Source organism: Miniopterus schreibersii (genome assembly GCF_964146895.1).
Source record: "Miniopterus schreibersii genome assembly, chromosome: 1".
NCBI classification, from domain to species: domain Eukaryota; kingdom Metazoa; phylum Chordata; class Mammalia; order Chiroptera; family Miniopteridae; genus Miniopterus; species Miniopterus schreibersii.
In genome coordinates this window covers 146102937-146119481 of record NC_138101.1, presented here as the reverse complement: position 1 = coordinate 146119481, position 16545 = coordinate 146102937, and the positions used below count along the sequence as shown (strand labels likewise).

Genomic DNA, 16545 nt, shown 5'->3' with positions numbered 1-16545 from the left:
AAAAAATTTTATGCATAAAGTTTTAAGTAGAGACATTCCTGCCCCTCCCATTTATTTGCATGTTTGTTTTATAACTCATTTAAAGCTCTTAGGCCTGAAATGTTAGGGTTGAATATTTTCTACTGACCTGGGAGTGTAGGAAGAAACTGGGCCATTTTTCACCTCTAAATACCTTGTCTACTACATCACAGAGAAATACTATATTTAAAATTTATCGAAGATAGACTCTGACCTTTTTACTTAGAAACCAATTTTAAAAGCAATAAAACAATATAGTTAAAACAGGAAAGTATATTTTTCAATATTCTGTGTTTAGGGAATCCCTGTACTTTTCTTGGATTTCCATTTCTAATGTGTTTTGAATAGTGAGGGTGGCCCTAGCCGGTGTGGCTCTGTGGTTAGAGCATTGGCCCGAGAACCAAAGTGTCACCTGTTTGAATCCTGATCAAGGCACATAGCTGGGTTGCAGGTTCAATCCTCTCTCACATCAATGTTTCTCTCTCTCTCTCTCCCTCCCTCTCTCTCTCCTCCTTCCTCCCTCCCTTCCACTCTAAAAATCAATGGAAAAAATATCCTGTGGTGAGGATTAAAAGAAAATAATAAAAAAAATTTTAAAATAAAGCTGTTATAAAAAACCCCTATAAACACAGCTAGCTGTATTGCTGTTAGGCAAAAGAAGAATGAAGTACTTAAACAGAAAGAAAAGAAGGATATTAAAGTTGGGAGAAAATAGGAATAGGTTAAAGCTCAAATGAGCGGGTTGCACCTGAGTGGATCTCAGGAGTTTCCTGAGATGAGCTCATCCAAACAGCCAGAAAGTCAGGCCCACTCAAGAGGAGAGGAACAAGCATAGTTAGGACATTTGTGCCAAGGCTTCTTCATTTGTTATGTCATTAATCCCTTGCAAGTCAAAGTGTGATCTGTGCATCACTAGCATCAGCACTACCTCGGAGCTCTTAGAAATGCAGACTCTTGGGCCCACCTCAGACCTACTAAGCAAGAGGCTGCATTTCAACAATATCCCAGGTGATTCACATACGTATTAAATTAGCAAAGCTGCTTACCCAAACTACACAATTTAGAAGGAAGGTGTTACTTTCATCTACAGATAAGGAGGCTGGATTCAGAGAAGTAAGATAATTAACCACGTTTGCACTGGGTTGGGATTCAAACGCTGGTCTGATTCCAAAGGCCTCCTAATTTCCACTAGACAATCATTTTCTGAGAAGGGGTTCACTGGGTGCCTTGGAGATCAAGATGGGGATAAAAGCACATGAGAAGGTGAGGAGAAGTTGATAGGAACCAGCACTACGATATGTAGTATTTTTTATTTGTTTGTTTGTTTGTTTATTTTTAAATATATCTTCATTGATTTCAGAGAAAGAAAAGGAGAGGGAGAGAGAGAGAGAGAGAGAAACATCAATGATGAGAGAGTCATTGATCGGCTGCCTCCTGTATGCCCCCTGCTAGGGATCGAGCCCACAACCTGGGCATGTGCTCTGACCAGGAATCGAACCCGGTCGCCTGGATCCTAGGTCGACGCTCAACCGCTGAGCCACGCCCGGCCGGGCTGTAGTATTTTTTAATTGACACTTTTTTTTTTTCCTGCCCACAAAAGTAATATATGCATAGAAAATTGGAACATACTAAAAAATATAAAGAAGAATATTAAAACTACCAGTATTCCTATAACTCAGAGATAACCATTGTTAAATGTTTAAGGAGTTTGAAAATTGTTGCCTGCTACAAAGTACAGCCTGGTTAGGTCTGTCTGGGGGCTGAAAATCGTCAGGTTTTTTTCTGTTAAATTCTATTAAATTCAGTAAATGTCAGTTGACTTCAGGCTTTGTGGCCAATGTTAAGTTCTGTAAGGCGAAAAGGGAAGAAAATGCCAGACCCTGCCCACTGGAAGATTTCAGTCTGGAGTTGAAATCAGCCCAATAATTAATTTCTTAGCACCCACCTAAGGTGTTCATGCTGATTGACTTCTCAGATTTGAGAGCTGTTATACAATGGGCAAAGGCCCAAGGAAATAGAGAGGGAGTTTTTTGTTTTGTTTTTTTAAAAACATATCTTTATTGATTTCAGAGAGAGGAAAGGAGGGGGAGAGAGAGAGATAGAAACATCAATGATGAGAGTCATTGATCGGCTGCCCAGCCTGCAACCCAGGCATGTGCCCTGACCAGGAATCGAACCCCAATGTCCTGGATCCTAGGTTGACGCTCAACCGCTGAGCCACGCCCGGCCAGGCAGTTTTGTTTTGTTTTTTATTGAAAGGTACTAAGTCAGACACCATACATAGGAGGAAAAATGTCACAAGATCCATATAAGGTAAGTACCATTATCTTTATTTGAGGGAGAGTACATGGGAAGACTAAAGGTGAGAGAGTTAAAATATCTGGTAGGTAGGAATTCTCTGCCTTGCATGTAATTGCCAAGATCTATCAATTACCTATTTGTTTTCATTGGGAAAAATCATACAAACTTGCTATAAAAAAACATCCAGCAATACAGAACTATAAAATACTAATTTCCATCAAATCCTCTTCCCAGTAGTAACCACAGTGTTTAAAGTACCTTTTAATTTTTAATTGTAAGCCCACATTTATTTTCTTTGAGTCTTTTTTAAGTTTAATTTTTTTAATGTTTAAATCTTTGCTCCATAAGAATTTACTTTGGCATAAATATGTCTTCAGTATAGAAGTTCTCCTCTTTTGATCAAATCTATATGTCTTTTCTTTTATAATTTCTGACTTAGGTATCATGAGGTTTATTTTCTTAGAATGACATTTATTGAGAGCAATGTGGAGAGTGCGCTGGAGTAGGACACAGCCAGGTGGCAGACAAGAAACCGTATCTGAAGAAGTCTCTGAGGAGAAAGATTATTGTTTTTCATTTCAGTTCAGCTCAATTAATATTCACTGAGTATGTACTCCATTGCAGATATGGTGTTAACTGCTGGAGGCACAAAGATGAAGAAGACACTTCTTTGTTCTCAAGTGGGGGTGACAAATACAGAAACAGGATTGCAACTCAATGTGGCAAGTATAATGAGAAAAAGGTGTAAGGACCAATGAGTACACATGAGAAGGGTGCCTCATGGAGCCTAGAAGGCAGGAGGGTGTCCGAGAAGGCTTCCTGGAGAAGGTAAAGCCTGAGCTGAGTTTACCCCCTTCCCCCACCATTTGAAGGTTTAGGCTATTAGAGTAAGGCAATTTAATAAAGCATCTGAAACCACCTTCCAATTAAAATAATGCTTCCTTTGCAAACTCATTTTGCTTGGGTGACAAAATGAATAGCATATTATCTGCTAAGATACATGTTTAATATCATTCAAAAGAAAGACAGAAAGAACTGGATCAGGAAGCAGCTTTAATCAACAATTGAATAAAATTCCCAGACCAACAGTGAAGAGGTCCCCAGGGCAGAGAGAGGGCTCCACCAGAATCCCACTCTCCCCACACAGCTCAAAGCAGTTCACCATTTCTGAAGCCCAAGCTAGAAGGCAGGGAACTTGAAGACAGGAGGCTGGAGAGGCCATGAGGGTTAGATTTTAAAGGGCCTTATGCCTTCTGTCAAGAACAGGAGATGAAAACCACTGAGGTGCTTTCAGTTGGGAAGTCAGATCTGACAAAAGGACTTGGAAGCCATCAGCATGTAGGTGGTAGGTAAGCATAAGTGGGAGAGATTGCCCAGGAATAACAAGTTGCAGAAGATTTAACCTTTTGGGGGATTCTTGATTCCTTTGAGAATGTGATGAAAGTTCTGTCTCTCCAGAAAAATACACGTTAAAAATCACACAAACATATACACCAATTTCAGGGGACCTTGGATAAAGAATATTCCATGTAGACAGGCAAGAGAAGAGGCATGAGGAATAGGATATTTGAAGGATGACAAGAGGTTGAGGAGAGCAGGAAAGGGGCCAAAGAAAGATGACCCAAGAAGTACAGGGAGAACCAGGAGACTGACCTGTCAGGAAGCTGTGGGAGAAAAGAAACAGAGATCACCAGTGTCAAGGGCTGTGGACACTCCAACTAAGGTAAAGACTGAAACATGTCTTTTGCACTTACAGTTACAAAATTACTGGTAAATTGAGAATAGTTCCTGAGGAATGATGGGTAATGGTAGTTTCAGGTGTTTGGGGTTTTTTTTAGTCCAAGAAGTGTTCAGTGGTGGCACCTGGGCAAAAGAAGTGAGAGTAGGGGATTTATTGTGATGGTGTGTTTACAGAGTATTAACTTAAGGTTGAAAAATTATCAGTTGTCCACACAAAGGATTGAGGGGCTTGTGAGATGATGTCAATCTGTCCCCTGGTGCCCCCATTAACACGGAGTCAAAAGCCAGGGAGTTGAGGAAATGATGTGAGCTGAGGAAATGGGGAAGTTCCATTTGTTGGGTAGAAGAGAGATAAGGGGCAGTTAAAATAAGAAACAAAAACAAGAAAGGGATTTTGTTTGTACAAATGAACACATGGGGTGTGGCTCAGTAGTTGAATGTTGACCTAGGATCCAGGAGATCTCGGTTCGATTCCTGGTCAGGGCACATGCACGATTGCAGGCTCCATCCCCAGTGGGGGGCATCATCATTGATATTTCTTCCTCTCTCCCTCTCCCTTCCTCACTCTGAAATGGATATAGATATATTTTTTAAAAACCCACACATCCTGATATTTCTATGCTATGCTATAAGAAGAAGAAAGGAGGAAAAACAGAGAGACCGAAGACACAGAGGACAGAAGCATGACTGAAGTGGCTGGAGGGCATAGGATCCAGAAAAAGAGGTTGGACTAGAAGAGGTAGCCCTGGAACAGTGAGGTGGGAGGCCTGTGCCTGCACGCCTATAGACTTCCTCCAACTATAAACTGAAGTAGATCAGCCCACATGGCCTCTGTTTTCTGCATAATGTAAGAGGAGAGGTGACTGCTGAGAATAGAGAGATGGGAGTCATGCTGTGGACTTGAAGACAATGATTATGTTCTAGAGCCGCTGATGATTGAGGGATGGAGAGGTTGCTGAACAGGACAAAGAAAAGGACAGTGATGGAGATGGTGTCAGTCAGGATCCTGATAGGAAACAAATAGCACATTCGAGTGGAGTAACCGAGGAGTTTTGTGATTGGTATTTTTGCCAAAGAGGGAGCAGGATTACAGGAAATTCATAAAGGATAGCGAATCACCCCTGGAGCCAGCAAGAGTGGGGAGCCTTTGCCACGACTAGGCCTCAAGAGGCAAGAAGAGAGCAGATACAGATCTCAGAGAGAGGGGATATAATTTAGGAGAGGGCTGCCCCACTGGATCCCATATGGCATAGGTGTTGAAATTATCTGCCTACCAAGCAGCTTTCTCTGTCCCCAGGTTTTGGTAATGGCTCCATCCTCTGGTCCTTGCCCTAAAGTGGTAACCAGCAACTATTACCAATCCCAGGGTACTGTACTATCCCTTATAATGGCGCTATATTTTTCTACACCTTTATAAATATCCCTTTATTAAATTCTACTCAAATTATCCAATTTGAGTGAACTATCTACTTCCTGCAGAATCCCTGAGTTATGTATGTTGTTGTTTTTTTAAAGACTAATAAAATAGACAATCTAGAAAGAAGAATAAAGAGGGGATAATACATAAATAGTGTTAGGAATAAAAAGGGGGGACAAAGTACAGATTTTAAGCATCGATTTTAAAAGTACTCTTATACTGTGAACAACCTTATGCCAATAACTTTGAACTTATAAGAAATGGACATTATTTCTAGAAGATTTGTAATTTAACAACACAACCCCAAGAAGAAGCTGAAAGCTGGAATAGATCTGCAGTCATTAAAGAAACTGAAACTATGTGTTAAAAATCTCCCCATACAAGTAGGACAGGCCTTTGGTGTTTTAGTCAACAAATTTAAACGCTTCTTTATCTTTGATCCAACAATCCTGTTCACCTCTCTGTACTTTTCTTATTCTTCTGGAAGCTCTAAGAGGCCCTGGGTGGCACCTGCTTAGTCATTGCTGTACCCCAAGCCCAGCACAGGCTCGGCTTAAATTTAGCACAGTTAATCTATAGCAGGAGGTTAGAAAATCGAAGGGACTAGTAGACACGTAACACTTCAGGCAAAGGAAGGGGACTTCCACAAAAGCCACTAGGTCTCAAGTGAAATTTCAAAACAGCCAAGGCAAAGCTGTAATCTTGAAGACTAAGCCCCGTTTCACCTGTTTGGTACCAGTTAATACAAGAAGTCCCTTCAGAACGCAAACCTGCATGCAGCAAGTGGCTCTCCCTCAGACGTGGTTGCAGTAACAGCCTAATAACTCCCTTCTGGAGCACCAAAATTCACCATTTGGCCCTTCTGTTAATAATACCAAAGTGAACTCCTAGGAAGCTCATGAGAAACAGCTGAGTAACATTACCAAAAAGGCCTGAACCCAAGTCAGATATCTGAAAAGGTTTTCGGTAACTTTCAAGCGACTTAAAATTTCCCCTCATCCATATAGTTCTGACCTACAGCAAAACTTTTCAAACAAATATTTTTATTTAAAGGCATCAAGAATCATAGTCCTATCACCAGGATGTTGAGCCCTAGCTGGCCTTTTCGACGTAGAGAAATTGGCTTTGTTTTTACTGTCATTCAGAAGTCCTGCAAAGTCATGAGGGGTTTAGCCGAACACAGGATGTGGGCACAGAACCCAGATCACTCGGGGGTGAGATGAGGCTCAGGTGGGTCTTAGGTTATGCCTACCTGTAGTATTAATACGCTTGTTTTTATTTTATTTTCCTTTTACTCCTCAGTTTCTGAACGAGTTTTCCATTAGAGCAGCCAAGAAGATGCAAGACCGTCTGTGTAACTCATGTAAAAGTGTTTTTACCTTGAAGATCTGGCTTCTAAATTCACAGGGGCCCCTCATCAGTTAGAGCTGGGTAGCAGACTTAAGTTCACGAGGACGAGGTGAGGGACTTCAAGCATCATCAGGTGGACCACAGGGATCCACAAGTGTCCTGAAGCACTGAGAACTTGGTTGCTAGGTAATCTCCCCAGGATCCACCAATTTTCCTATTCAATTTTGATGGAGCAAAACTAGGGATTGAAGGGATATAACCTCACAAAATTACTATGAAGGGTGTGGAAAACAAGGATTCTCTTAAATATCTGCTCCCAAATATTGACCCCAATAAACTCTACTCAAACCTTGAATGGTTAAAAATGCAGTTTATTTCTCTTGCCCTTTCCAGAGTGTGGCTTTTTTAATCATAAGATTATGTTCTCATATTTAGATCAAGATGCAATGGTTGGGGGATGCTGGCCCTTTAACGGGAGAGTAGGGGAGGGGCTGGGACTCTTAAAGCCAAGGGCAGCAAGCGGGCAAGGGCCCAGGCTGCCATGGCTAAAGTAAGCTGAAAGGACAGCAACAGTCAGGGGGTGGGTCTCAGCCACAAGGCAGCTGTGAGGGCCCCTCCCTGTGTGGGAGGGCTTCTCCAACTCGTAGCCCTGTCCCTCCCTTCTGTCCCTTCCAAGACAGCTGTCTAGAGCTGGGCTGTTGAGGTCAGAGGGGGGGGGGGGTTGGGGGCAGTCCTGCTCCTTGAGATCCTGGGCCAGTACTCCCCTGCCAACCTTGCTGGGGGATGACCATGCTTTAGGGTGCCATGCCATTTTTACTGAGGAGGAGGATGCCTCTGGGTTTCTTCCGTGTCCCAGGTTTACCTACCAGAGGCTGACAGTGCTCTCTCGCCCATGGAAACAGCCGGGGAGGAAATCCGTAGGCCTGCAAAGATGAAATGTCTTGAAGGTATCACTAAGTGAGCCATAGTAGCTGGATAAAAAGCCCGGGGGTGCGGAGACTTGCTGTTTGGTTCAGTGGATGGACGTGCACTTGCTTGTCCAGAATCGTTGGGAATGATTCCAAACTCTTCTCTTTGCTAGATTTATCAAGCTGGGTGATTGAAATCACTTTTCTGGGCCCCCTTTTTCTCACTTTCATAGTGAAATCATAACAGGCTTGGATGATTGTTGTGGGAGTTAATTGAACATATACATGTAAAGTATCTGGCACACAATAGGGTTAAATTGCCTTGAGTCGAGGCAGCTGGAACTTGGTTGATTTAAGAGGCATAAAAAGGGCTGTTAGGTGGAGGAGAGCAGGTGGAGAAGCCTGTGGTGGTACCTAATGAGGCAACTGAAGAGGGGGTGTAGAAAGTGAAGGTGTCTGGCACCTGCCAGGTTCTGTTTTCTCTAGTGGAGGACAGGTAGGGATCCTCTGGGGTATCAAGCATCACCAGGTGGCGATGAGTTTAACTCTTAAAATAGGAGGCATTGTCTGAAGGTGGTGCTGGAGACAGCCCAAGAGCAGAAGTACTACTGAGAAGCAGCCTCCCTAGACTAGACTCCTCACACCTGAGCCCCCCCATCTACTTCTTCAGGCCCCCACTCAAACCAAGACCCAGGCAAATCCCGTGGCCCCTTGGCCCCTGAGGAGGAGCTGGTGTCTGCCTCCCAACCGGAGGAGGAAGAAAGTGAGGAGGGAGAAGAGGATCTGGATCCTGATCTAGCCCGGGACCTGGAGGAGGAAGCAGGTGAAGAGGAGGAAGATCTTGGGGATCCAGCTGTCATCAGTGCTGTCCATAACACCCAGGTACCATGGCAGGAGAGGCTGGAGGGACAGTCGTCCTGAATTGTCTGTGGCTCACAGATTGTGGCTAAACATCCTCTCCTCTTCCCCACCCCTTTCTAAGATGGTTCTGGTTAACACTATTTCAGGGTTGAACCTGAGTAGGGATGCTCTTCTTTCTTCCCTCTTTCCTCCTGTCACCCACTTAGTTTCAGATGCTGTCTTCACCTTAAAAACCAGGTCCTAGCCCTGGCCGGTGTGGCTCAGTTGGTTGGGTGTCATCCTGTACACTGAAAGGTAGCCAGTTCGATTCCTGGTCAGGGCGCATGCCCTGGTTTTGGGCTCGATCCCGGGTAGGGGTCGTGCAAGGAGGCAGGCAGCTGAGCGATGATTCTCTCCCATCAATGTTTCTTTCTCTCTCTCTCCCCCATTTCCTCTCTCTCTAAAAATCAATATATATATAAACTAGGTCCTATCAGGGTTGTGCATCACGCATAGGTGCTGGCCTTGCTCCTGGTGCTGAAGATGAGTCATCTTCGACCCTGGCCCCTGTGTCTCAGCAGCCCATTCCTTATATTCATTCCTTTGGATTCCCACACCAATGGAAAGAGACAAGGATTCCCATGTAGAATGAAGTGACTTTAACCTACTCCTTGAGATACCAGTCTTGCTTCCCCTCAATGAAGGAGAGGGACCCTGGGCCAGTTGACTTTGATTATGAGGGAGGGCTAGGCTGCCACTGTCCTGGGGACTGGAAATGGTTGGCCCTTGCTGCCCCACACCTCATGAACTCAGCTGAATTTAGAAGACACCACAGAGGCTCATTTGAGTCTGGGTTTTCTTCCCTCCCATTCCAGAGAGGTCTTCCCAGCTCTCCTGGAATCAAGGCCTCCGGCCTGCTGGGGATGTCACCTGCCTCCTTGCACTTTCTATGGCAGGTGAGTCGTTCTAGTCTCTATAGTGTGAGAAAGTGACTGGGTGCTGATAAGGAGCATGCTGAGTGTCCCTTATTTCCATTATGTTCAGTCTGCTCTTGACCTTGCTCTGGAAATGAAGCACCCAAAGTGAGGTGTAGGTATGGGAGGTGGGAGATATCAATCATGTAGGGAATCTTGGTGAATGGCAGAGGTGGTACTGGGACAACTGGCCATTCATTTGAGAAAGGACAAACTAGATCCCTGCTTCCACTTCCCTGCATTTCAGCAGGTAAGCAACACTGAGCTTAGGGCTAGAAAGAGCATTTGTCCTTCAATTAACTGCATAATGAGGACATGGTAAGGGATGGAGGAAATGCAGGAAATACTGCAGGGAGAAGAGAAGGAAACAGCAGTTCTGAGGAGGGCTTCAGGTGAGTCAGAAAAGAGACAGCTAAGCATTGCCCCAGTGGCTGAAGCCACGAGAGCTTGAGAGACTATCACAAACAGAAGAGGAAGAGGCGTTGGCTCACTGGACAGTAGGAAAAGCACATGCCCCCACACTGTCAGGGACTGGAGACTGCTCCCTAGGAGGTGACAAACCCTGTTGGAAACAAGGACAGGACCCACAGTCTGGTGACCTCACAGCTGGCTTGAAGTTCCCCAAAGACAGCAAAATGTTCTTGAGGGAGAAGGCAGGTGAGAATGTAGAGGCAGGAAAGGCACGTAGCAGCAAGAGCAGCATTCTGTTGGTGGAGATGTCCTTCTCCCAGGCCTCTTAATTCTTCTTAGACCCTGGACTACTTGTCGCCAGTTCCTTTCCGGCCTCCCCTTCCCAGCGCCAGCTCTCCAGTGCGGCACTTTGGACCTCGACTGCTCCCACCAGACCCATCTGTCTTCTGCAGCCCACCAACCTCATGGTCCCCTAGGTTCAGGTACTGGTTCAGGGTGCCAGGCACCCCAGCATCCACAACAGTCTGAGCTCTTCTCTGGAGGCCTCAGGAGGTAGTGGCTGAGGAGGGTGGGGCCACTCTACCAGCTACCACAGAAAAACACTTATAGAAACTTAATAAGGAACGTCTGAGGTAGAGTCCAACCCATTCTACCTCACAAATGAGGAAATGGAGGCCCAGGGAGACTAAAAGAATTTACTTGAGGAACTGAGATTATGACTCAACTCCCTACAACCAGGCTAAGTGTTTTCTACTGTGTTAAGACTTCCTGCAGCCAAGTTGCAGAAAATTATATCTTAGAGGGGAATGTGAGCCCTGTTGAGCTAGGATTACACTGTTTCATGTGGCTGACTTTGGGAAGGCACATAAACAGAGTTCTCTTAGCCTGGCTGGGAGTGGCTCAGTGGTTGAGCATTGACCTAGGATCCAGGAGATTGCAGTTCAATTCCCAGTCAGGGCACATGCCTGGGTTGCAGGCATGATCCCCAGTAGGGGGTGTGCAGGAGGCTGCAGATCGATGACGACTCTCCCATCGATGTTTCTATTTCTCTCCCTCTCCCTTCCTTTCTCTGAAATCAACAAAGATACAATAAAAAATAAATAAGTAAAAAGAGTTCCCTTAGATGTCCAGCTGAGGTTAAGTTAAATGAGTAGAGGGGGTAGGGACCTGAGACCTTGCGTTCAGCCAGCCCAAGTTTCTTCCTAAGCCTTCCCAGTCGTCTGACCCAGCTCCACCCTCAGCACCAACGGATCCTGCAGCTGCAGCAGCACAGTCGAACACCAAGGTAAAACCTCGACCAGGAGCGGGGTTGAGGGCAGCTCATGTGCATGCTGGGTATTTCCCCAAAGCCCCTGCACAATTAGGACTCCTACAGTGCTGCCCACCTCTGCACTCTCTCCTGCTGTCCTTCCCAGACAGCTCCACTCCCTGCTCACCTCACCTTGGGAAGTTCTCTGTGGCAGGGATGGGTGTGTCTAAAGGGATACTCCTCCTGGCTTAAAGGCCCCCAGCCAAGAAGCCCTGGTCTCAGCAGCCAGACCCCTATGCTAACCTCATGACCCGAAAAGAGAAGGACTGGGTGATAAAAGTGCAGATGGTTCAGCTGCAGAGTGAGAAGCCCTGTCTGGATGACTATTACTACCAGGTGAGCCCCACATGCTCTTCCCAGCCTTTGACCCTGGGGTCAAAAGGGCCTGGACTCCATGGGCCCTCTCAGTCAGATCCTCTCTTCAGCTCATAGGGGCCATATTTCTTCCGTCCCCTTCCCCTTCTCCTTCCCCTTCCCCTTCCCCTTCCCCTTCCTTTTTTAATTCTCACCCAAGGATATTTTTTCAGAGAGTGGAAGGGGAAGAGAGGGAGAGATATGGAGAAAGAAACATCGATTGGTTGCCCCCACTGGGGGCAGGGATGGAGCCTGCAACCCAGGTACATGCCCTTCTGGAATCAAACCCAGGGCCCTTCAGTCTGAGGCCTGGCACTCTATCGAGCCAAACCAGCCAGGGCAGGGGCCACATTTCTAAAGCTGACATCCCAGCCCTATTCATTCCTCTATTCTCCTACACTTCAGCTAAATGGGGTTATTTTCAATTCCCCAAACATACTCAGAGGTTTTTGTCTCCATCCTTTGCCAAGAATTTCCCCTATTCAGCCTGAGAATATGGGCTTTTTCACCTTTGTACACTTTTGTGAGTCTTTAGAAATGCCTTGTTATAAACATTCATCTACTTACCTTTACTTGTTTAGATAAACACAGGGATCTAAGAAATAGTGGGATTTGATTTGTTGAATTGAACAAATGATCGCAGACATCTTGACTCATTTCCTTCCTATCGCCCCTTTATTTATGGGACAAATCTTTGTTTATGGGTTTTGGGGTTGTCAAAGCTTTGTTTCACTTTCTCCTCAACCTCCATCAGCCCTCTACTGAGGTTCCCACCTTAATCTCCTTCCTATTTAGTTTTTTCCTTTTTTCCACCCTGCTTCAAAACTCTCCTCTTTCTGTCAGGATCACTGAAAGCGAAATCGTTTTATACTCTGGCCTTTTTGGTACTGCTCCTAAATGAAGGAGCTTTATTCGAATCCTTGTTTGGCTCGCAGTCGATGGTTTTATTTTAGCTTAGGATTTTACAGATTTCTTTAAGGTAATATTAGAGCTGCTGACCACATCCTCAGAAGTATAGAACTGGCCTAGAGATCAGTTGATAACAGTGCTATCTCTGCACTTTGAGCTACTGATGGTCTTCATGCCACCAGGTAACTGTGACATTAGAAAGCACAGGTAGAATCACAAAATCAAAACAGGGAGGTGGCAGATATGTGATGTGCAGTGTATAACTTGGGTACAAGGACTGCAGGAAAGTTGCAGATGCTGGGACAGGTTCCCTTTCAGGCTCTACACTTTTCTCTCTGCCTTTCTATCAGACTGGTAGTGGTACCTAGCTCTTGAACTCCTTCATATGGGGATCCCAGGACAGGTAGCATGAGGCCCAGGGTGTTCAAGATATTTTAGAATGATTGCCAATAGGGCCTAAAGTGCCAGGAACACTTCTGGAAAGGGTGTGCTGAGAAGTTGCACTTGAGAACCTTAATTCTAAGTTCAGAAGGTGAGTATACATTTTACATTTCATGGACTCTCAGAAATATTATCAGAAACTAGAGAAGGAGGAGGCAGATGAAGAGCTGCTGGGGCGAAGGAGCAAAGCTGGGTCCCTCAAGCTGGTAACGCCTTACATTCAGAAGGTAGAGGCTTATGAGTCAGGTAGGACCAGGGTTGACCTGCTGGGTTGGGCTGACCACCTGGGTGGACAGAGGGTGGAAAGGGGAGGGAACTATGCCTGACCTGACTCCTTTCGTGCAGTGGTTCGAATCGAGGGTTCCCTGGGCCAGGTAGCCATGTCGACGTGTTTTAGCCCTCGCAGAGCTATTGATGCTGTACCCCATGGAACTCCAGAGCTGGTAGGAGTGTTATCTTCCCAGAACCTTTTCCCTCCTCCCTGTTTTGGAGAAAGATCTTAAGCATCCTCATGCTTGAGTTCAGACTGTGACCTAAGAGTAAGGAAGAAGTGGAAGAAGCGTGATCAGGCTTTGTGTTAGCCTTTCCAGCCCAATTTCTATCTCACCCGAGGCCTGGGCTGCTGCTGTGGAGGCGTGACTGATGGCTGGGGCCCCTTTCTTCCAGGAGACAGGAGCTGCAAGCAGTCAGAGGCTTCAGGTGTTGTCCTGGATTGAGAAGGTGAGATCAGCTCCTTAGAGATGAGTTCCTAACTTATCCTCAAAAATGAGATATTGCTCAAATTGTCCTTTTCTTCCTCTTTTCCCACCCTTAAATTCCCAGATGTTTCTTCAGTTACTAGAGATAGAGGAGGGCCAGAACAATCGGCCTGCATATCCCTTCTACTCTGAGCAGCAGAGAAATCAGGTTGAGAAGCTCTTCCAGGCCTTAAAGACCCAGGAGCAGAATAATCTGGAGTGAGTGTGGGAGGGTCACAGCTCCACCCAGGAAGGGGAAGATTAGCAAAGACCTTGGCTTTGCTTGAGCTTCTCCTTTCTGGCATGTAGCTCTCTCCAATACGTACAGCCCTGAAAAGATTCTCCCTCACTCGTAGGGAGGCAGCAGATGGCTTCCTGCAGGTGCTCTCTGTGAGGAAGGGGAAAGCCCTAGTGGCCCGGCTGCTCCCCTTCCTGCCCCGGGATCTGGCTGTTAGCCTTCTTCTGGCTATCACCCACCACCTGCCACTCCTGGTCAAGAGGGACGCAGCTGACCAGGTACCGTGGTATTAAGTGGAGAAGAGGATTGTTTCGTGGATGAGTTGGGGATCTTTTCTCTTCCTCCAGTCCCCACCCCCAGAGATGCCAGAGAAGGTGCTGGGTAGTGAGGGGTGTCAACCCTGCCACCCTCAGGTGAGGGAGTTACAGAATAAACTATAGGAACAGCTGATCATCTTTGAGTGTAATGAACTAAACAAAACACACAGGCCTTGGTTGCACAGGTGTGAGTGTGCTGTGGAAGATAAGAAAATAAGGGTTCCCTGACAAGTATTGAGCCCTATGTCTATACTTTTCTTAGGGACGGCATCCCAGAACAAGTAGGTGTTGAAGGACCATTGTTGGGGATGGAGAGACATTAGTGGTGGTAGGTCTGGTAAATAACCTGACCAAGTAGGTGATAAAGGCAAGTCAGCAAGAAGAAGGATGGAAGGCAAGGTAGGAGGAAGTGAAGTTGTAGTGGAGTCTGAGAGACGCACTCGCTGACCTTCTTGCAGGTCCTACAAATGTTGTTCAAGCCTCTGGGCAAATATATTAGTCACTTGACCTTCCATGAACTTCTCCAAGGACTTCAGGGACTAATGGTGCTTCCACCTGGCTCCTCAGAGCGGCCAGTCACTGTGGTGCTTCAGAATCAGGTAACATATCTGGGAGGCTTTTGTCTTTCCATAGATGGTCTCCAGGTGGTATCACTGGCAAGGAATAAATGGTCTCATCTCCACAATCTCTCCATCTCTCCAGTTTATCCTCTGCAGTGCTTATCAACTTCTAGTGAGCATTAGGATCACCTGGAGAGCTTACCGAACACCAGTTCCTTGGGCCCACTGCCAGAGCTCATTTAGTAGAGCCGGGGTGGGGTCCATGCATCTGCTTTTCTAACAAGCTCTCTGGTGCTGGTGTGGACCTCTAGAGCAGAGGTCACCAAAGTTTTTTTTGTTTCCCTTTTAATTAAAAAAAATTCTGAACCACATCATCCATGTGTGTTTATATGTCATTTATATGCAACACTATACTAATATTAGGTACATAATAAATACAAAATAGAACATTTTAGAAGATGAAAGTCTAGATAATGAAGTTCTGATATCTTCTAATATACCAGTGGATTGTCTTATGAACTCATCTCCGAAGATCTTTGCCTAAAGCAGTGCTTCTTAAAGTGAGGTCTACAGACTACCTTCATCAGATTCCTGGGTCCATTCCTGATCTACAGACTCTGAATCCTGGAGACAGAACTCATGAGTGCGCATTTTGTCAGCTTCCTAGAAGGATCTTTAGGAAAATTCAGAGCAGTGATTCCCTTGGAAAGGTCTGAGAGTTCTTTGGGCAGTCAGTGTAAAATCTGACAGTTTTATGGGTGTTGGACTCCATTTGTATATGTAAACTTGCCCTGTAGTTGGGAAGACAGAGCCAGGGAAGCACTGAACGCCGAGGGTGAATCCATTTTTCCCTGGATACTTTTATCACTTGCAGTTTGGAATATCTTTGCTCTATGCTCTGCTGAGTCATGGGGCACAGCTGGTATCCCTGGATCCGTCCCTGGAGGAATCCAACAGTGACCATACAGCTTGGTAAGATCATAATGGCCTGTATGTATTTCAGTACCTCTGGGATGTGTAGGCTGGGCCAGATATTTCCTGAGTGGTGTATTCAAGCATCAGGGAAGAAGCTGGTCAAAGGGAAAATTAGCAGAGTTGTAGCTGCTCTGCCCGCACCCCCCCCCCCCCATTGTCCCCTAGAGTGTTATTTTCCATGGGAGGCAGTGTAATATAGTAATAAAGGGGACAAACTTTAGAGTGAAACAGATCTGGGTTTGAATTTTGCCTCCATCACTTATTAGCACTATAACTTTTGGGCATGTTACTTACCTTCTTTTAGTCTCTTTTCTCACTTATAGACTAGGGATTTAGGGATGATAGTACTAACCCTTAGAGTTCTAAAGATTAAGAGAGAGGATGTGTAAAGCACTAAGCAGTGCCCTGGCCTATGTCAAGTGTACAAATGTTCTCGCTTACACGCATAGAGGGTGACAGTGGTGATAAAAAATAAGGATTTTGGCCTTGAGTCAAAGTAAATTCCTGCATAAATACAAATACTTGGACTTATTTCCTCCTCTCTGCCCTCCAGGACAGACATAGTGATTCTGATCGCTTGGGAGATAGCTCAGATGCCTACAGCCTCTCTGGCAGAACCCCTAACCTTCCCCAGCAACCTTCTTCCCCTGTTCTGTCGCCACGTGGACAAACACCTGGTACAGCAGCTAGAGGCTACGATGAAGTAAGTTACGGCAGAAACAAGCCAAGGCTTGATCCCGGGCCTG

At 45.6% G+C, this 16545-nt stretch overlaps 1 protein-coding gene across 1 annotated transcript; it reads left to right on the top strand.

Annotated features, from left to right (window-relative positions):
* Positions 1 to 3099: 3099 nt before the first annotated feature.
* Positions 3100 to 16506, top strand: PATL2 (PAT1 homolog 2; the record flags this gene model as incomplete). The annotated part of the gene is made up of 15 exons (XM_081124881.1): positions 3100 to 3147; positions 7683 to 7773; positions 8405 to 8616; positions 9450 to 9530; positions 10299 to 10441; positions 11167 to 11244; positions 11463 to 11604; positions 13098 to 13218; positions 13318 to 13415; positions 13639 to 13692; positions 13795 to 13928; positions 14066 to 14225; positions 14723 to 14863; positions 15699 to 15796; positions 16353 to 16506. 15 exons carry the CDS (start codon positions 3100 to 3102, stop codon positions 16504 to 16506), a joined length of 1755 nt encoding a protein of 584 aa, XP_080981007.1.
* Positions 16507 to 16545: the final 39 nt, after the last annotated feature.